Genomic DNA, 21,649 nt, shown 5'->3' with positions numbered 1-21,649 from the left:
GACCTGCTGGCAATGCTCTGTCTAGTGCAGCCCAGGAGGTTCGTGGCCTTCTTTGCTGCAAGGGCTCATTGCTGCCTCACGGTCAACTTGTTCACCAGGATCCATAGTGCCTCGCGTCTGCAGAGCTGCTCTCCAGCAGGTCAACCCCCACCACGTACTTGTTGTAGTAGTCACTTTCTAGCTCAAACGGAATCCAATACATAGCATTAGAAGCAAGGCTTGTTGAAGCCTTAGGCTTCAAGCTGTGAGCTTTCACCCAGGTACGCTGACCATATACTGAACTTTTAGTTAGCTACATGAAGGAAGGCCCCCGAAACCGGTGCAAACTGGAGAGATAAGGAACCTACAATCGTCAGCAGAAGCTGCAACCTTAGAGATAAGAAAAGAAACAGCCTACCTAGAGACAATGAAAGGGCCCAATGAAGAACAGGAAGACCCCAGACCCAAATACTACTATTGGTCTGAACTGTCACGTGAGGGGAGGGGAATTTAGATTGTAAGGGTATAATTGCTCAGGGATTTCTTTGTTCTGGGTCCCTCTCCAGAGGCACCCAGCTCAAGCTGTTTTCACCGCTGTACCGATCAATAAATTCATCTGGTGTATGTGGTATCGGAGACTCCGCTTCGGGAAACCTCGGGTCAAGCCAGAGGGGAGAGGAAGCGCCCGAGAGTGAGTGCGTGTGTGAGCGAGGAGTCGAACAGGGGCACCCGTCAGCTCCGTGGAGCTGCCGCTGCGAAGGGACTCTGGTCCCAGCAGTTAAAGTCTCGGGTGGTGTGTGTGCAACTCCCCGAATGGTGTGCGTATGCTCAGGCAGCGGCTTCTCCTTTAACATACTAATGTATGGGGTTATTCATCCCCATGTAGACAACTTGTGTTGGGTACCAAGTGAAAAGATTAAGAAACCTAATACTGGGGATTCACAAAAGTCAGCAAGATCTGACGGGAGAATGAGCCATCTGTCTTTAGTACTAGTGATAGAACATTTGCCCCAGAAATGAGAGACATGCGTTTGGCTTTAGCCTAGCCTCTAAGGAATTCAGCCTTTGTGTATGTCCTGCTCCCCAGGAGAGTGAGTTTCCTATGCATTACCTGGAGGAAAATCAGAGCAGACCAAGTGCTTCCACTCGTCCTTTTGAGGCTGGGTCCAAGCGCAAGTGGCTGACACCAGAAAAGCAAGGCAGTACCCATCGAGTAGGGGAACCAACTAAGTTGATTGTGAGGACCAAAGAACAAAGTGGCTTCTGGTCTCTGCTCCTACTCCCAAGATGATTTTTTTTTTCTCCTTTTTTTTTTTTTGTTTAATGCTGTCCAATGCAAAATGCATAAATAATCCTTGTAGCAGAGACAAGGACTTACTTGAATCCCCTCCCGTTTAAGCACTGTAACTGCTAGATTACTGGCAAACTGCTCTTCCTTCAGGAAACAAAGCTTGCTTTTTTAGGATGCTCATTCCCCTATAGATGACAAAGGATGTTGTTACGTTATCTGTCCATTGCCAAGGACAGCAAGGCAAAAGGTATGCATTCAAGTGGTTGTTAGAAAATTAAAGTTTCGGTATAATTATCTTGCTCAACATTTTATTAAAGTAGCAACAAAAATCCATCACAAATTAATCTCCACAGTGGCATGCATCAAAGAATTACAAAATGCTTCTTTTGAACACAAATTGTTCTTCATTTTTAGAAGGACTACATTTATCAGCAGTACATTTCTCTGAACAGTTTCACAATCATATTAATACACAAATTTATAAACCACATGCAGTGACAGAATGAGATCAGAATTACTCTGGGTAGGTGAAAAAGAATTTCCTTCTAAACCAGCTGCTCTTGAATAGTTTGTGTGAATTCAAATTCCAAGGATTCAGCTCCCAAATTAAAGAATTCTGCAGTCCCAATCTCTTTGGCTGAACAAATTCACTGGTGTTTGCTGTATCATTGTATCTCAGTAGTAATGAAAGAAGCAGGAGAAAACAATCTCTTATTGAAAAGAACAAAACAACAAAGAAACAATTCTGTCTGAAGAAGGGATAACAAAATATTGAAAGACCATTTTGAAATTTCATTGCAGTTTGTAACAAATAAAACAACTATACACAGTAGAATTCATACAACAGTGGCGAAATAAATAAGTATATGCAGCATTGTTGAAAGAACAATTTAGCTTTGCACATTCTTGAAATAATATGTTTTTTTGCCACGGTGACAATGCTCAGATCTAGGGTTTTTTTCTTTAGAATAGCTTTTTAAAAAACAGCCAAGAAATATTTGTCTACTTCCAAAGGCCAAGTGACTGATCCGAGCATTCACTGTGTAGTAGGGGAGCTGCAGCAGCAGCTCCTGGAGTAGGACCAGTCCTTCAGTCCGTTGTATTGGATACTTGTTTTTGAAGGGAAGCTAGTGCAAGCTTTATCATTTGAGTTGTGCTATTCATTTCCACGGAAGCGTGATAAACCCCTTCACAATACATTGGAGCTGCTTTGATATATCCTTAACTCTGACCTCAAAGAGGTCATGCACTAATTTGAACCACAGTATTTTAAATACACCTAACCTTTCTCAGATGCACAATTTACCAACATTGAAGCTTCCAACATCTCAGTATTTCACAGGGAAAGCAGTGTAGCTCCAAAAGCCAGATGCTACAGCAGCATCTTTTCTGTTACATGCTGGGTAAAGTTCCAAATAAAAATGCAATAAGAATGCAGTCTCTTACATCAAAGCCGTTAAAAGAGGATATAGGCATGAATTTCAATATTGCTACTAATCAGACAATTCTTTCAAACTAAATGTTGCAAAGGAATTTGTTATCCACAAAATAAGTATATAAAGATATATAGTTATATTACTGCAGTCAGTAGTTGACATCCAGTCACTTTCACTTCTAGCAAAAAAGTTTGCTATATTATTAATAAACTTAAAATCACACAAATCTTTAAATAAATACTTGCCCACATATCTAATCTACAACATCTAGGTACAGGAAAAAAATTGGTTGCTGTTATAAACAGAAGGGCAAACACAGAAATAGATCTAGAATCACATTAGCAAGATATCTAGCAAAGTTTCATAGTCTGAGCTACAGGAATCAGTATAAAATTAACAAGGATTTCATGAATAACATCTATAAAGACATAGTCACAGCACATTCTGAGTTAAAATCACACCTTAACTTAAATCTGCGATTTTAGATACTGCATTTGTGCGCACGATTTTGCATGCATAATCATTTCTGTTTGCGCAAATAAATATCAGCATGAAATAATTCATTTTTATTTGTTATTCCAAGTGATGGTGCACACAAAATCACCTACATAGATTTTAGCCCTTGATGAAACCTCACTAAGAATATGGGCTTAAATAGCTCACATGAGCATCTGAAAAAAAGAACTACAGAGACAGGGGCTGAGAAAGCAGAAAGTTACTTTTTGAGCAAAAAGGCAAATAAAGGAGAGAATTTACTTCAGATATTGTCAGTCTGTAAGAGTTGTAGTTCAGTCTGTACTCTGAAAAGGGTCAAGATAAAAGTGTAAGTTTGTGTTACTGTTATTACACGAATACTTAGCTCAGTTCGTAGCCCAGCCAGTTGCGCTCCCAGCAGTATAACCAGCTTTCTGCGGCACGCATTCTCTTTCCTGCTGCTCGTCCTGGAGGTTTGCTCACTTTTTAAGTAAGAAAAGGACCTAGTTCTGGCACCTATTTAGAAAGTCTGGGAGGTAGGCCCTGGCCTGAAAGCACCGGATAGATGCTTAACTGATAACAGCATTTGAAGAATGAAAGGATTTCCACGTACCGGCTCCACCAGCAGCCGCCTCCGCACCTTCTCCCTCCAGTATCCACCCAGGGATCCGCTTTGATCAGCTGCGAGCGGTGCTGGCTGACTGCACACGAAGGCTTTGCTCAGGCAGATACAGGCACTTGCTTTTACTTTGAATATGTCTCTTGGTTAAGTAAATATAGATGTCTGTGTAAGATTTCCCAGATAATTTCATTTTACTGTGGCAGTTGCTTTGGAGGAAACATTATACAGGTTGTGGTACCTCTCTTTGACTTCCTCTTACGGTGGCAAACTGCAGCTTTAAGCAAGTGTGAGCAGTAAAATGCCATAGAACTCTGTAATTTCACATCAAGCTCTACAAAGGAAAGGTTTGTTCAACATGTATGTCACCGCTATAGTATTGTATTTATGAGATATGATTGCTAGGTATTAACTCTAGAATAACATTGGTATTCTTCTCTTTTGACTCTTGAACCCTGGTCAGCTTTGCCTGCTTGGCTGCCATGTGATTTACTCTGTCATTTTATTTTTTCCTTGTTATTTTAAAAGCAGCAAAGAGTCTGGACATCCCCCTTCCAGCTGTGTGGGTGTTCAGATGCCACGGTCAGGGAGCATCTGCACAGAAACAGACCCCACTGCGTGTGTCTGCTCAGGCAGACAAGCTGGCAAGCCTCAGCCCCCCAGTAAATAAGGAAGAGCCCCAACGCAGAGGATTTAGAAAACATTGCAACACAGCCTGCATGGGTTCAGCTGCTGGCTCTGCTCCAGCCAAAGCTCTGCCAGCTCCTCTGCTGCACGGGACGGGCTCCAGTGTACAGCCTGCTCCTGCCAAACGCCCACCGGTATGGTGTTCTGCCTGGTTTTAAAACTGACTGCCCATAATTTGAGGTAAAAGTCTCAAGAAGCAGGATACCCCCGTGCTCTCACTCCCTTCGCTTGCCAAAGCAGTTGCCAGGCAAGTGCTGATGGGAATAAAAGATAGAAAGGGCTTTCTGGAGGAAGTTTGTCATGTCTGTACTGCTGGTTAAAAACCTGCTGCGGTTGGTCCCTTCCATGCCCTGCCATCATTCTGCCGAGCTAGAAGGTACCTGTGGAGCTCTGCAGGGTTAAAAAGGGGTTAAAGCAAGGATGCAGACGGAGCAGGATACAGACTGTTTGCTTCCTCCTTGCCATCCAGAGAATGTCGAATAGAGGCTTTTGGATGCAGCAGACGTGGGTTCACATTGAAATTTAAATCTGAGGCGTATCGGGGTATTTTTAATTCTCTTTAAGTTTGCAAATACGGCTGAATGTAAGTGAAAGTGGTTTGAATTGGGGAAGCGGCTGTATAGGCAAGGCCCCAGGCTGCTTGTCATGGGCCCATGTGGGAAGAGCATGCAAGCAGCTATGCTGGCAAGTGAGAAGCTATGGTGACTTCTCTTCTGACAACACTTTTTATGTCCTGAAGTATTCTATTGGATAACCTTTGAGATGAAAAATGAAAAAGTGTCATTTTTCACTGAATTTTCCTCTTTTCCCTAGACATTATCTATATTGAAGCTATAAACCCCCTGGAGCAGTTTGAGACACAATTACTATTGAACCAAGATAAAATTAAGTAGTAAAAGCCTGTCCAATACTCTTCAATACCTGTCAAGTTCTGACAGGATTCAGTATTAGCTGAGACTTACATTTAAAGTGGTACATCTATAAACTAGCTTGCTGAAAAAAATAAGATTTTTTTAAAGCTTCCTACTGACTTTTTAATTTGTTTATTCCCTGCTGTGAATCATTGAACGGTCTTCCTATTTCATGCTGTTCAAGGAAAAAAAAAAAAAAAGAAAAAAAAATATTTCATGCTCTTTGCCATCAGATATCTGCTTATTGAATTGTGTTACGATGCCTGCCATTAGATTTGCACTGCTGTGGGATGAGGGAGTCAATGGCGGGTAATTGCTGTGATCGGCAGCGGTTCTGGCTGTCGGACGGGCCCCGCTGGTACTGCCCAGTGCAGCCAGGCAGGAGGGCAGCTCCTCTCCTCGCCTCACCTTCATTGGGAGCATCATCCACTGCCCCGCTCTGCGTCCGTGGAGATGTCCTGGGCAGCCTTGCTCTATCTGAGAAGGCAGACCACTCTTTGGCCACTACGTGAGACGAAGGATTTGGGTATTCCACTGAAGCCAACTCACCTGCTTAAAGTTCTGTTGTGTTAAAAGTGCTTCGTTCAGTTAGACTCAGTAGTATATTCTTTTCACTCCCCAAGGGGCTGCTTTTTCTTGTAGGATGCAGACAGGTGTGTAGAGATATATGGTAACTCCTGCAATTCTGTGAGCAGAAATGCCTTTACATTTCATACAGGTTGGTGGGAACAGAGCATCCAAAGGTTTTATATGACAGTGTACTCAGAACAAGGTGGGCCTCAGGCCTGAAAATGAGAAGAAGAAAACTGAGAAAGAAATATTTTTCATTCTCACATCATCTGCAAAAAGAAATGAAAAACTAAGCCTCTCTGTGGATCATCTATATTGTAAGCTCTAAAGTATACACGTTTACAAACAACATTTAAGTACTATTGTGTAAAAAAGCATCATGAAAACCGTAACACGCATCAGCATGTAGAAGAGAGCTGGGTTAGAGAGATGTGCTACACATGGGGATGGTGCAGGTAGCGTGGAAATAGATATGGCTCTCAGCACTCTCAGGACCAGAAAGCTGGTGTGGGGAGATCCATGTCTTCTCTTAGCACCAGCTGCATGGTGGCACTGGGCTAGTTAACCCCAGCCTGGAGCCAGAGGGTGAGGCCAAGAAAATGCCCCATTGCCCTCCTGCAGGCAGCCAGAGCACACCTAGGAGGAATTGCTGAGCTCAGACACCAACGCCCACCCTCCTGCCAGACATGTACGTGAGGCACCATGCCCGAGCACCGCTCTCTGATGCTCCACCATTGCCCTCTGCTCCTCAGGGAGTAAGGCTTAACCTATGTGTTTCTCCTCACCCTTCCGCATACCCCAGATCCTCCCAGTCCCGTCATGCTCGGCACAAGGCACTTTGAGAGCATCACTTTCCAGAGCCAGGCAGCTCTCCCTCCCCACCATGCCCTGTTCGATGGTCCATCATCTGTCACCCCCAGCCTTCCCTGGTCCTTCGCTGTGCTGCCACAGCTGAAAGCTAGCCCAGCACAGCCCCGTGCACATGAACATGCTCTGGTTCATGAGGACTCTACACCAAACATTCAGGCGTATTAACTGTTACCTCAGATGACAAACACGTATCACCAAGGGACAATTTTGCAGAGGACAGATAGGTATTGGTGACAGTAATATCTTCTAGCTCAGTGCTGAAGTGATCAGACTCTTTGATGACGTTATAATTTAGGGCCACGCTGTAATTGGCCGGTTTCTTCTCCCGTTTCTGCTGGCAGTTGCAGAGTTTCCTGAAGGCTGCTCTGAATTTCTGGGACATGAGATTGTAAATTACAGGATTGATGGCACTATTTAAATAAATACAGATTCTGCAAAATAGCAGGAACCAGTTTTCTTGGAAGGGGCTGGAGAGAAAGGAATTGACCACGACTAGTGTGCGGTAGGGCATCCATAGAAATGCAAATAGGACAACCACCACAGCCAACATCTTGGTAACCTGGGGGAACACAGAGGTAAACAGAAGAGGGGCAGAAGGTTAGTACTCATCTTGGAATGAACATGTGCACTCCTACATCCCTAGGACCAAAGCAAAACTACAGACAGATTCTTCAGCTGGGAATTTCTGATCAACGTTTGATTCAGAAAAGTTTTCCACAGTAAGAAGGACAAAAAAACCCTGGCTCCAAATTCCTCCTAGTTTTATTAAATGACTCTTTCCAGGTGACATCCCAGTAAGCTAATTGTTGTAGACCTTAGACTTTGCAACTTCTCAAGCTGGAAGGAGGTGTTGATTCAAATGGAAAAAAAGAGGTCTAAAGACATATTTTCCAACCACATTAGATCTCCTCCTTTAGACTAGTATAAGTCTGCAGAGTAATTGAACCTGAAGCCTATTTAGATTATCTGCTTTAACAGCCATCCCTAAAAGAATTCCCAAAAGCCAAAAATAATGCAAAAAAAAAAGGAAAAAATGGAATTTATTCCTATTCCTCAAATCCTCAATATTTAATACGATCTTCATTATTTGATATTTACTCTGAAATGTCAATTACAGTTTACAGAGCCAGGAAAAAAACTGATTAGGAATAAAGCTTGATTATGATAAGAACTTCCATCTATTGTGTAAATTTGTTTTGAATAAAGAAAAAAACAACCTTTGGGGATACCCAGGATAGCTGAAATGAAGTGAACAAGAAATAACTGAAAAATTAGAAAAAAAACCCACTGTAAAAAGAGTCTTTCTCTTGTAAATAATTTAATTCTAGTATATGTGGTATTCCCTAGTCTCTACATTAAAGAAAGTTTGAAAGATGTTAATAAACAAGGTAGAAAGTACGGTGAGATGTGACAGTGGGATAGTACGGTGGCACAGCCTCATGTAAGTCAGGAGATGACTTGGTTAACTGCATGTGCATGAACTGGAAAGCATTGGTACTGATTTTGGTGAGCTACAACTACTTCTTTTGGTTGTGATTTTTTTTTACTATTTGCCTTTCTCCTTGACATAAAACTGTTGTTGCCTATTGACAGATTAGTTTAAAGCACTTCTTTTTACCTTTGCTTTATGGGTACCTGAAGTTATACTTCAATGAAACAGCAACTCCTGTAACCACAGGATACATTCTGGCTTATGGGTTATCATTTCACTGCTTGCAGAAAGGATAGATGAGGATCGATAAGAGATTTAATTGTTTCCAGGGGGACAGACAGATAACTCCACTAAAATCACTCATATATACATGCTAGTTTTAGGTGTGTTTTTTAGTTTGAAGTTATAAGAGAGTATGTAATTCTCTTGTCTTCTGAACAGATAGCTCATTATATAGAAAGCCTGCAATCTCATTGCCTAAGGGATGTATTTTCTTCTAGCTATCTAGAAAGACACATATACATATAACCCAATTTGTTGTTTTTGTTGTAGATAGTATGATAAAGAATGGGATGAAGAGCAAAGTTACCCTGCAAATTGATGTATCTGTATCTCTCTATCTTCAAATGTACATATTCAAAGGCTACAGTTTTATCCTCTAATTCTCCTCCCTTCACCCTCACTTTTGATTTCCCTACAGCTGTGTTCAGTAGAAGTAAAAAATGAGACCGAGAAATATTATCTTTTTTGTCACTTGACTGATACATTTCCTTATGACTTCTAGACTGCTTTTCTTGTTTGCTCTGCACAAACAATCATCGTAATAGAGCAAAATGCAAATGTGAATGTCTCAGGTAGCTAAAAGGATGAGTTTTCCTTATCTCCGAACCACTTCTAAAAGGGCCAGCCCTATGAGCATGGCTGCAAAGAGCGAGGTGCCCCAGTGCTGGCCTGCTCTGGCTGAGGAAGACTCAGGACTCCTCACCTGCTGCCTCTGCTCCCTCCAGGTAAGCTCCAGCCTGTCCCTCCAAACTGAGCAAATCCATTCGACCAAGAATAATCATGCATCATGGAAAATAATCCACATTTAAAGGAAGAAAGTAACCATTTGTGGAGCTTGGATTAACAATGGGACTGAACCCAACTATCAGATGTGTTGCATCAGCTCAGACATTCAGAGGGCTAGTGGATAATCGTCTACTCAGGCATCAAAGTATTTCGCTGCCAGAACCTCAGCAGGGGACTCTGTTATCATACCTACTGATCATTGGCAATTTACATTTCTTCTGAGTTTGTCTTTAACGCACAATTGCTCAGAGAATCACTTACAGTGTTGCAGCTGTCAGTTTGAATCCTGGGTTGAACTAGAAGTGAATTGATCTTAGTGTCAGGAAGGGGATATTTTAGAGTCACACAATTAATACTTTTACAGCAATGAAAAAAGGCTGTTACTCTTCAAGTGATTGCATCCTATATGCCTCAAAGACATATATGTATGTAGTGTACAAACTATTAGCTGAATTTATGTATACTGGCAGCTTGATGTGCATTTTCCTTTTATCTAACACCACTATCTTGTACTGCTGTCATGTTTAGTATCCTGAGGCTGTGATTTGACAATATATTAGAACTGGCTCTTAGCACCAGATAAAAAATATCATGGTCACAGCACAAAGTGCCCTGAGCTGAGATCAATTGAGTCTGCAGGCTTGAAAGTGTTTAAAAACGCCAAGAGGTTAGCTTCGCACTGTCAGGCTTTATGCCAGGTAAGACGTTGTCCACGATTTCCTGGTCTTGACATAAACTGAAGCCAAAGTAACCTGTGACTGCAGCTAAAAAAGCAACCCTGTTCTCACCTCCCTCCTTGTGCTGGCCCCAAAGATGAGGATGTGGGTCAAGTCAGACTGCTGGTCCAACTGAAAACTAAGCACTTCTCTGTAGAGCTGGGTTTTGGGTTGCTCAGGTCAGTGATCCAACTCATGTACCCATATGCTGCCACAGAGTCAGGTGCAAGAGAAGAGGCAGAAGCATGTGGCCATGGATGGCACCTCTTTGGTGGCCCGTTTTGGTGGTTCAGTCAATGCAGGACAATGAGGAGAATTCACCATCATTTTAAACTGGCTGCAGTGCACGTCCATCCAAAGCTGCCAAAAATCACAAATCTGGCACAAGCTCTCTATTGCCAGGCAGAAGTTCAGTTGCCTGATCCATCTGACCAGTAGTGGTTGTGACTCTGAGACCCACTGCAAGGCCCTGAGTTCAGATAGTTATTTGCTCATTGGTAAATCCTCCCTAAGCTGGCTCCAGAGGCAGTGGCTTTTCATGACCATCTACCTCAGAACATGACCTTTGTGCAAATGACAGCAGCTCCTAGAAGGTGCTGTGGCACCGCTCACTTTGTCCCCAGAGTGGCCAGAGGGCTTGTCACCCCACTGCAGGCTGAGGCACCCCTCAGGGCTTCTGACCCAAAGATGCTGCAAGCATGCCCTGGACTTTTTTTGCACCTGAATTTGCCTTTATAGAGGAACCCAGCTTCTAAACACATGATTTAGGCCAAAGCTGCTTTCTTATCCACACCAAAAATCTTCATTGAGATGGATGGGGCTGCACAGAAATAGTTGAGAGGAAAGTTTGGTCTGCTTTGCTCAGGTAAACTGCCATATCCTTTTTCAAATCACTTCATATGAAACATAACTAAATATCATTTGGGGGGGGAGGTAATTATTTGACATCAGGGGAGTGCTAAGAGGACAAACTTTTTTAAAAACCTGCTTTTTATTACCTGTAACCATACACCAAAGCTCCCTGAAAGCAAAGGCACTAGCATCCTCATTCTTTACTCAGGTGAAGCATACACAAGCATACACTGATTGCTCTTTTCTTGTGGATGTGCACTGTGTATCCTATACTCACAGTACACATTATTCTTAGTTAAGGAGGCTGAAAACATGATTAATGGCTTTGAGCAAATCCATTTTAGTCCAAATTTCAAGTGTACCTTGAATAATAGTGAAGTGCTTGAGACTGAATATGTTCCTGGCTGCACTTTTCAAGCCCTATCTTTTGGTTTCTGAGAATGGTCTGAAAAATATTTAAAATGTTTTTTACTAAACAGATTTCCAATATTTTAATTCTGAACTAGTATTCTCCTTTTCCTTCCTGCTCCAAAACCCTGTCATACTAAGGAAGTGCTTTTACGAGACATTTTCATTACCATGGTACTCACAGTTTGGCAGTTGCTTCCTTCTCCTTTGAATACTAATCTTTCTTACATTGATAGGTAAAAGTAATAGTCATAGTTACTAAGTTTCTGTGCCATAGAGTCACTCTGGTGTTTTAAAGGCATGTAATAGCATCTTGCTTTCTTGTGCTTGGTGGTGTTCATTGCAATGCACAGAGATTGTATATGCCAGTCTGTGATTTTGTAATCCAAAAGAAGTTGTACAATGAGGAGGAGGATTAAATAATTAAAAGGATTAAGGTCTTGTTTTAATAACACCACGAGTGAAACCAAGCAATACGATTGAGGATTTCATGTAAGCCACACAAAACTTATCTTGCATTGCAGGCTGGACTCTGTGCTTGCTCTGCTGTGAGAGAACAGAGGGGTCTCTCTGGGGGGCAGGTCATCACGTACTGCATCAATGTCTAAGAGAGGACTTTCTCTAGAGGGTAACCTACCTATTTTAATTGACCATGGAGGGACCTTAGACGATTTCATTGGCCTAAGCAACTAACTTGTGACATACACATAAAGTTAAGTCAGTTGGATCCCATCTCAAGTATAAACAAACACATTTGCTATCTAAGCCTGTATTTATTTTTCACAGTCCCCTTGATACCTGAGGAAACTAGGAATTCCTTTGGGGAAAGTATGAAATCTACCTGCAAATATGTAATTCAGTGTTCATATTAAGGACGGACAAGAAAAAAATTTGGGATCTGTTGGCTGAGCTAGGTGGGATAAAATGGAAGCATTGAAGACATCAACACAGACCAGGATCTGATCTGGAGGACCGGACAGATGAGGAGCATATGGGAAGCAGAAAAAGAAGCACACAGCTCAGGTTGTGATTCCATGAGCACATCAGCCAGACCATGTACGGGCTCTTAGCTGCTATAAAAAGGGAACTAGGTTGCTTCCTTGTCTTCCCATTTGCTTCCCCTGGCCTCTTGCTCGCTTTTAAAAGGTAATGAGCTGCTTGCCAAGGTAGCTCACAGAACAGGTAATCTTAGAAAAAAAAGATTTAATTTTCCCCACATTTTCAAAGTTTTCCTGTGTGACAGGCAAATCCCTTTTCTATCCTTCAGTTTTAAGTTCTCTCGCTCTCTTCTTCCTTCCTGCAATGCCTGGGTCTTCAGGACATTTTCTTGCTTCTGAGCTGAACAAAATGATTCAAGTCTTCAGAAGAAAAAGCATTAACGTTTGAGAAGTGCTGATAGATCCTAGTACCTGTGCTGCTAGAAAAAAAGAAGCACTATTAGCAAAATTAAGCACCCGCAGAAAAAAAAAAAAGCAGAAACAGCTTTTCTCCCTTGTACTGTATGCTGTAAAGAAACATTTAATGTTGGTTGGTGTAACTTGTTAGTGAATTTTTGTTTTATTGTGAAATCTGCTCTGAATACTTTGAACAACATGTTTTCTAGTCATGAAATGAAACCTTTCTTCCTCTCTTGTCTGCTTAATAAAAGGCTTGGGAATAGAATGCCTAAAATGGAGAAGAGGGGAAAGTGTGATCAGCCTTCAACTTTTACCATCACAGGTACACATCTGCTCTGAATTCATTGCACTAAACAGCAACTATAAAATAAGTGGCTAAACCTTCCAAAGTTCAAATAGGAACCATTATTTCTTTTATTTCTGCAAGCAAAGACAGTTTAGAAGTAAGTGGAATTGTGGTGGTGCTGTATATGAAAAAGCAAATAAAATGAAGTGTTGAGATTTATTTTGATACTTATGGTACTTTATGGTGTAAGATACAGAAAGAAAGACTATGAGTAAAGACTAAAGAATTATTAGCTTGAATTTCAGGCATGTGTAAAGTTGAAGCTGTAACGTGTGTGAATGTAAGTTGAATATGAACTGCTGCTTGACAGAGGCAATGAGCTGATTATATTGAATTTAGTTTGTCTGCGATTTTTGGTAATGGACAATCTGGTCAAAGCTTTGGTACAGGCACCTGTATTTTTTCCAGATTGAATTTATGCACATACATTGCTATTTACGTGCGATAAATGCCTGTAACTGCAGTTAATGTTTGCTCAATTGCTATTCATTTTAATTAGGATACAGTCAGTGAACGTGTTTTTTGAAAGACTTAACAATATGGATGGTTTGCAAGTACCAATAACAGGCCATTTTGGAATAGCAAAGACACAAATTGGTAGGTTAATGCCATGAAAAATAACGAGACCTAACTGTTGCATCTCCCTTTGCAAATGCAATGAAGAAACTAAAACAAAGTGGCAGAACAGCTACCCAGTAGTCTAACAAGCCAGATGTCTTCAGCCTACCACAGCACCACTGAAAGTGGTACTGCCACTGGGATTGGACTGGATGATCTCCAGAGGCACCTGCCAGCCTCAGTGTTTCTGTGAAATTACAACAAAGTATTGGAAGGAAATTTCTTTAATCTAAGGTCCTGAGGCTTCTGGGACAAGGTCCCTTATTGGCTTATAATCCTTTGGATCACATTCAATCTTTCTTGCCACTACATGCAGTTTTTACCCTAGGTCCGTGACAACAAGTACAGTTTCCCAGTGCTTCATGAGGTCCAGGATTCCTTACACATTCAAATTATGTGCTTAATTGGACAGCTCCAAATTCATAGTCTGTATTTTCTGGTGAGTGAGTAGAAATCAACTTCAATTCACTTCCTTGGGACCTGTGATCATTTGTTCAAATGATCATACAGTTGTTAAATAAATCTTAACATTGAATTTGCATTGAAGTTCCTTCTTTGGCTCTGAATCAAGTAAATAGGACTTTGAACTCTCTGGCCTTAAGAGATACTCTTTGTCATGACATCATCTTCTAATCATATTGATCTTTCCTCTGTTAAGCTTTGAAGTTTCAGCTACTGTGACTTGCGTTCAATTGAAGAGGGCTGGAAAATTTTGCTTTCTCACCTTCCCTCCTGTTTAACTTGAGGAAATGTGTACACTAGGACTATTTCACTCTGTTTTCTCAGGTTAAAGTTGTGCAAATCATTCAGCGGAAATGCTCTATAGTTTCCCTGTGGTCAGAGAGGTCTCAGCTTACTCTTAGTCACCTTTTTGTTTTCTCCTAATCTTCTGTTGCAAAAAACATTATGTCACTGTTTATCACTGAGACCCCGTATTGGCAGTCAGATGCTTTCCCACAGTATTGTTCAACTACACAGGAACTTCGGTCTAGCGAGGTTATTTTCTTTGCAAAGCATAGCTGAAAGCCTATTCAACACAGTCATCACCAGCTCCATCAAACCTAATAGTTGTTTAAGATTTTTCTTTAAGTCACAAACTAAACACAAGCTTGAAGGTTTACCTGCATATTTCAATACTAAAACCAAGTGTATCACTAGCTGATTCCTCAGGGCCACTGCCATCTAGCCTTGAGCACAAACTGATTCCTCTGAAAATGGAGCATACCAATATCTCACCGCCTTCTGGTGGAGATCTTCCCTCAGGAGACAGTCAGGTGTTGCCTACTGACTTGTAGTGACTGATCAAAAGCTCTGCAAAGGCAATAAATGACTCTTACTGCTTTCCATAAAGAGTGGATCAACTGGATTTAGCTCCTGACAAAGAAGAGGCAGAATGAACTGGTTTCTGTTCCTTCTAGGACACCAGGAGCCAGATGGAAAATACAAAATGAATTGGAAATGTACTCCCATGTACAAAGGAGGGCCTGACTGTCAAATAAAACTACTTTTCTTTTTGAAAACCTTTAAGATACGTCTATTGCACCCTGCTATCCAGTACAGTTCTGTGAAACAGAATAAATATTGCATGAGTGGGATTGGTTTAGCTCCTCAGAAGTGGATGTAAGAATGGAGTTTGACATATCCTATGGGTACATATTGGTGCTCCTTTCCTTGGTAGAACTTTAGTTTGCAGTGTAAACAAATAACTTGTGATTTCAGTAGTTGTCCAATATCAGCGGTAACAGATGTTGTTCAGTGAAACAAAAATGTGTTGGAAATGGAGATACTTTATGAGAAAAGAAAGCTTAGTTTGTGCCTTTTCCTCTCTTTCAACATTTTTAAAAAAGGACTGATTTTTTATACTTGTTGGTTTTGCTTGTCTTCCCTGTTCAGTTTTGTCTTGCAGTGCTTTGAATGAAAACTTCAGGGAGCCCTGAAGAGTGCTTTGAAGGCTTTGTCCATTGGTGGTTGTTGATATGGGGGTATTGATCCTTTAGTAAACAGATTTTATTCCTGTTAGCTTTCCAAACATTGGAACAAAATAAATATTTCCTAGAACTAACATTGTTCAGTGACTTTTAAATGATGTGGGTGGGAGGGTGAAGGGAGAGAATGGAACGAGTAAACAGAGGACCACCTTCTACCTGGAAAGCCGATTTTTGTTCCCTGGCAGTGTAATATAGCCTCATTATGAGCTCATCCCTAGATATCTCTCAGGAAAAATACATTAAAATAGGCTTGACTCACCATTCTAATATATATTCCAGGCCTTCTTTCTAAATCATAGAATGACCTAAATCAGTGTTCTGTTTTGAAAACAAAACAGAAGTCCTCTGACCACCTGACCGCTTTTTTCCCCTTCAGTGGTGGTGTTACATCTGTTTACGTCAGAGACTGAAAATATCTGTTCTAACGAAACCAAACATGGTCCATCGATTCTCCTTGAGCAGTAGACACCTCCCTCCCTCCTGTTTATCTCACTGCTGAGCTTCCCACCCCCCCCTTGCCTCAGCTCAGGTAGCTGTCCTCCGCAATTGTGATGAAATGGTTATTTTACTCTGCATTTGCTTCCTCCCCGAGCATAGAGCTATTCTAGATGCCACATCAGGGTTGTTCCTCTCCTGCCCTGCTCTTTCTGTTGATGCCAGGTGTGAGGAAGCATCCTAGATGTTTATCCAGGGTGGTTTCCAAGTTGCTCTTCACATTTTCAGTCTGTCAGCTTCTAATTCTGGGCTAACTCTCATACCAGAAACTTAAATGACATATTGCCAGTTTTGAAGAAAACAATTGAAATTGCATAACTGTATGACTCATGATAGAAAGCATTGACTGTATATAAAAAACTAATTCTTGGAAGCTGATATAGAAACACAAAGCTGACAGTACAGATAGCTATATGCTAACACAATAATATAGGTTAAAAAAAAAGTCTAAAAAACAACAGGACAATGGAATTAATTTCAGCCATGAGGTGGAAAGAGCTTCAGATACTGCTCTTCAACAAAAACACAGCCATTGTATGAAAAGGTAGGGGACAAAGCACTTTCTTACCCAGGTAAAAAACAAGTTTTGACTATTTTTAACAAAGAAAGACTTTTAAAACAGGTAATGGGAAGTCCCAAGAAAATTAAAGGCAAGGGTATGATATGGCAGTCTACATCAAACTAAATACAGATTAGTCAAGCAATCCAGGTTAGACTAAGTGGGTAAATCAATTCATGTACTGTCATGTTGGATTAATTATTGTCAAAAATGCTTATGAAATTCCTGAGTTAAACCTTCATGAAGGTTGAGGAAACCTATCTGACTTACTGTTTCATTCTGGTATATTATATAAATGTGAGATCATAATAGGTTAATTATAATAATAATTAATCATAACCACTCAATGGAACAGTACTGAATGTCCATGTCCAGATTTTGACAGTGGGGAGGCTGCAGGGGTGGCGTCTCTGAGAAGAGGGTCAGGGCTGCCCCATGCCAGACACAAATGGTTCCATCCAGCTCCAACAGACCCACCACAGGACACAGCTGAGCCCATCAGCCAAGCTGGTGGCGCCTCTGTGAAAACATATTTAAGAAATGGCAAAAATGCTGGAAAGAAAGAGGGAGAGAGAGGAGAAGGGAACAAAAGAGTGGGAAACAGCAGAGGGAACACCAAAGTCAGAGGAGGAGGAGGAAATCCTTGATGAAGCAGGCACTACCTGAAGGGACTGCAGCCCATGGAGGACCCACACTGAAACAGAGGAAAAGAGTGAAAAGGAAAAAATGGCAGAGAGAAACCTCTGCAACCTGATCGCAACTCTGCCCCTTCCCACACTGCCGGTTGCCTCACAGAAGGGACTGAGTGTAACTTGAGGCTACAACAAGAGGCAATAAATTGGCAATAAATGAAGTCAATTTTCCCCAAGTCCAGTCTGCATTGCCCATGACAGTAACTGATAAGTTATCTTCCTGTCCTTATCTTGACTCTCGAGCTTTCTCGCTCCTGTTCTTCCCATTTTCTCCCCTGTCCTGCTGTGGAAGGGAGTGAGCAAGCAGCTGGGTGGGTGTTTGGTTGCCAGCCAGAGCCAACCCACCACAGGAACATGCACAAATTTCATTCTGTAGAAATGTTTTTGGATAAATATGAGAACTGCCACAGAAGCAGGAAGTGTACACCACATTTTCAGTCACTTTTTCTACAGATCACATGCAACTCCATCACTGTAGTGCAAGAACAGTTCTGAGAAGGCATATAGACAGTTTTACATGATAGCAGAACTCATTATGAGGCCAAACTATACTGTCAGCTATACATGCCTTTGCCAGAGCAGCAGGAAATTTTCACTTGTGTGTCTTACTAACTGTTGAGATTTTAGATTTTTTTGAATATGGACTTGTGTTTTCCCATTTTACACCACTGGCTATATTTTGCACTGCTATTATATTAAAAATATTCCTAATAATGCCACGCTATCCTTGCTTTGCTTCTTATGTTGTACTATATGCAAATGCTAGCTTTACTCATAATGATGTTACTTTAAACAATCAGGTTACTTAGGCTTTTAGAAAAAGTCTTGCTGTCTTTACAAGACATAAAAGACATCACTTTATAATCCTCACTTTTTGGTTTCATAATATAATGGTATCCACATTCAGTAATGCTCAATGTAAAAGATTTGTTTGTTTTTCAAGTGATGCTAAGTACACATAATCAAGCATGTATACTAAAGTGATATTGAGAACTTGAAAAGCAGATTATCTTCTTCTTCTACTAATTAATGGACAAAGAAAAAATTAAACACTTCTAATCTGACTATTAACTGTAACTGGAGATACAACTAAATATAAACTAGCCCACATATTTCAGTTGTGCATTTCAAAGCATGGTTCTAGTGCTCTGTGAGTGCTCGGTGCTCTAGCAGGCAGCTCAGTTAACTTTTGAGGTCAGTACCATCTCTGTAATATGGGAAAACAGTCCCTCTCATTAAACATAAAATAAGAATGTACAATAAATAAGAATTGTACAATGTAAGCAATGTACATAAAATAAGAATAATATAAAGTTCAACCCAAGGGGGGGCACGCAGCTTGTTTGAAAAAACGCACACCTCAGCTTTGCTTCCTGAGGGAACTGTACAGTGCGGGGAGGTAGAAGCATCCCGCTTGGCAAAGTGACCCTCTGGTGTGCTTGCAGTGGCTGCCGAGGGCTCCAAGCCAAGTTGCTCAGCGCAGCGCATCGCTCCCCCACGCTCGCATTAAGCTTCCTGACCCAAGCAGAGCCTGCTCCCGAGAGCCAGCTGCACAGTGATGGACCCTGCATTTCTCAGCACTGCACCTGACTGTGCTACAGCTGCATGCTGTGTGAGTATGAGGCAGCATGGTTTATTGCAAATAGCCATAAGTTAATCTACTAACTATATTCTGCTTGTATAATTACACATTGCAGCATACATACTTAACAATATAAAAAGCTAGTCAAACCTATGCCTCAGTTTTGAGCCATCAATACATAAGAATATTTTATGAGAGACAGAATAACAAAGATACTTAGCATTTACAAAGCACTTTTATATACAGACTTGCTTAAGTAGACTTTTCACAGGAGAGTTAGAGACAGGAAAAGTAACAACTTGACTGAGTTTGCAGAGTGAAGCAGTGCCTTAGCCGGGACAAAACTTCAACTCTCCTAAACTCTCAGGCTAGTTCCTTCTCTTCAGATCTCAAAAATAACACAAGAGTCACCTTGTATATTTGGCAGGATTACTAACACGCTGCAATATAAAGAAACTATAGTTAAAAATGTTTCATTCTTTATTGACACTTCCTAATTGCTTTTTGATATAGGAAATAAAATACTATTTGTTTTTCAGTCCTTGCAGTAGGTAATAACGAATAGGCAAGAAAAAATACATATGTGTATATATATCACAGAATTTCAGCTTGACTACTTAGCAAAAAGGGAGAATATATTTTACCCCCTTCCACAGGTTTAGATTAGTGATCTCTAAAGCAAGTGGGTTTTAGGTTCCAGAAAGCCATTTCAAACTGCTGTTCCTACCTGCCTTCGAGAAGCAATAGTGCTATTGAAACTCCTGTTAGTCATCTTGGAATTCACAGGCTTGCTTTGGTGAGCCACATCATTCCTCCATGTCTTAGAGTTTTCTTTTGGGTCCGAAGGGATGGGATTCAGGAACAGTATTCTAGCAATCAGGCCATAGAGGACAGTCGCCAATACCATTGGCACAACATAAAATATACCAAAGTCCATCATGTAGATAGGAGAGTAATAGCTCCTGGACACCTTGTAGCCACAGGACACAACAGTAGTGTCTTTGTAGACTACTGTATTAAGGTCTAGCAAGAAAAACCAGAGCATACAGTATATGGAGGTGAAAGCCCACACAAAAATAATGATCTTTTTGGCTCTTGAAAAAGTGCATAGGAATTGAGCTTTGATTGGGTGGCAGATGGCTATGTATCTCTCAATGGTGAAGGCAGTGATGGAAAAAGAAGAAGCATTGATCCCTAGGTACTGGAGATAAGTGATGCAGAGACACCCCATGTAGCCATACACCCAGGATCTATACAGGCTTTCTGTGATATTGGGTAGTCCTGCAGCCACAAGCACCATGAGATCTGCCACAGCCAGACTCACCAGATAGCAGTTAGTGGGAGTTCTCATGTGTTTGGTTCTGAGGACCACCAAAACCACCATGACGTTGCCCACAATGCCCAGTCCGCAGATGAGGAGGACCAAGAGGATGGTAACCACTTGGTATTCAGCTGTAACGATCTCCTGGCTTGATAGTGGCAGCCCAGTTTGGTTCTGCTCGTCCCCTGTGCCATTCTCCATCTTCACCAGCCCACTGCTCCTTCTGCCCAGCACTCGGTCTCAGCACGTGTTCTCCATGGTCCCCTGCAAAAGGGTGAGCGGAGCACAGCGTGGGTGAGCTGTAGCCCCAGAGCACGTTCTCCATGTAGTCACAGTCCCATTCCTGTACCGTCCTCCACTCACCCGAAAGCACCTGGACTTTCAGTCTTTGTAAATTCTATTACCTCACAGGTTAATCCCTCTAAGACTCCAGCTCATTCGCACAGGTTAAAAAGCTGTTTTCTCATAGCCGGTCTGAGGCATTCATGAAAATGCAGCATGTGGAGATGGGAGCTTCCCCCCCCGCAGAGGAGGAGGAGGAGGAGGAGGCGGCAGCAGCAGGGAAAGCAGAGCCCTCCTGCACTGCCAGCTGCTAAAGCACTGCACGGGACTGAGCTGATCCAGCCCAGGCAGACTTCAGCATCGCCGCTTTCCAGGAGGAGTCACAACGTACCGAAGGTGGAGACAGCAGTGGGAGGTGAGAGAAGAGTCATTTGTAAAGCCCCACAGGTTTTCTACTTCACACTGCTTTCCTCCTCTGCTCTCAGACGGCTATCTCACACATCGATCATATTGATCCACCCTGGCAAACAAAAGGGAGATTGACTGGCAACAAAAATACACCAATTTCTAAAATTCTGACTTCCCCCGTGTCCCTGTCCTTGTGACAGTGATGGTAATTTACACTCACCTCCTGCTTTGCAGGGAGCTGTAAGAGTCCCTTCAGAGCTGACAGGAAGAAACGTACCCCAACTTTTGAAAACAGCAGGAAAAATTGGGTTTCTTTACTTTACAGATAATTCTCTTCAAAACCACCATTGCTATTTGTCGTGGTTTAACCCAGCAGGCAGCGAAACACCACACAGCCCTTCACTCACTCCCACCCCCAGCGGGCTGGGGGAGAGAATCGGAAAAAAGGTAAAACTCATGGGATGAGATAAAGACAATTTAATAGGACAGAAAAGGAGGGGATAATAACAATAATAACAATAATATACAAAACAAGTGATGCACAATGCAATTGCTCACCACCCACTGACAGATGCTCAGCCAGTTCCCCAGCAGCGGCCGTGCCCCCTGGCCAAGCCCCCAGTTTTTGTTCAGCATGACGCCATATGG

At 41.8% G+C, this 21,649-nt stretch overlaps 1 protein-coding gene across 1 annotated transcript; it reads right to left on the bottom strand.

Moving 5' to 3' along the window:
• Nucleotides 1–6,976: 6,976 nt before the first annotated feature.
• Nucleotides 6,977–20,512, bottom strand: TRHR (thyrotropin releasing hormone receptor). Its single transcript, XM_075495475.1, has 2 exons — nucleotides 19,718–20,512; nucleotides 6,977–7,396 (listed from the first exon to the last, which is right to left on the bottom strand). The coding sequence occupies exons 1-2, from the start codon at nucleotides 20,510–20,512 to the stop codon at nucleotides 6,977–6,979; spliced, it is 1,215 nt and encodes a 404-aa protein (XP_075351590.1).
• Between the last annotated feature and the right edge of the window lie 1,137 nt (nucleotides 20,513–21,649).

This window comes from Mycteria americana, chromosome 2, assembly GCF_035582795.1.
Source record: "Mycteria americana isolate JAX WOST 10 ecotype Jacksonville Zoo and Gardens chromosome 2, USCA_MyAme_1.0, whole genome shotgun sequence".
Classification (NCBI taxonomy): domain Eukaryota; kingdom Metazoa; phylum Chordata; class Aves; order Ciconiiformes; family Ciconiidae; genus Mycteria; species Mycteria americana.
The sequence above is the reverse complement of the archived record's forward strand: the minus strand, read 5'-3'. Positions and strand labels throughout refer to the sequence as shown.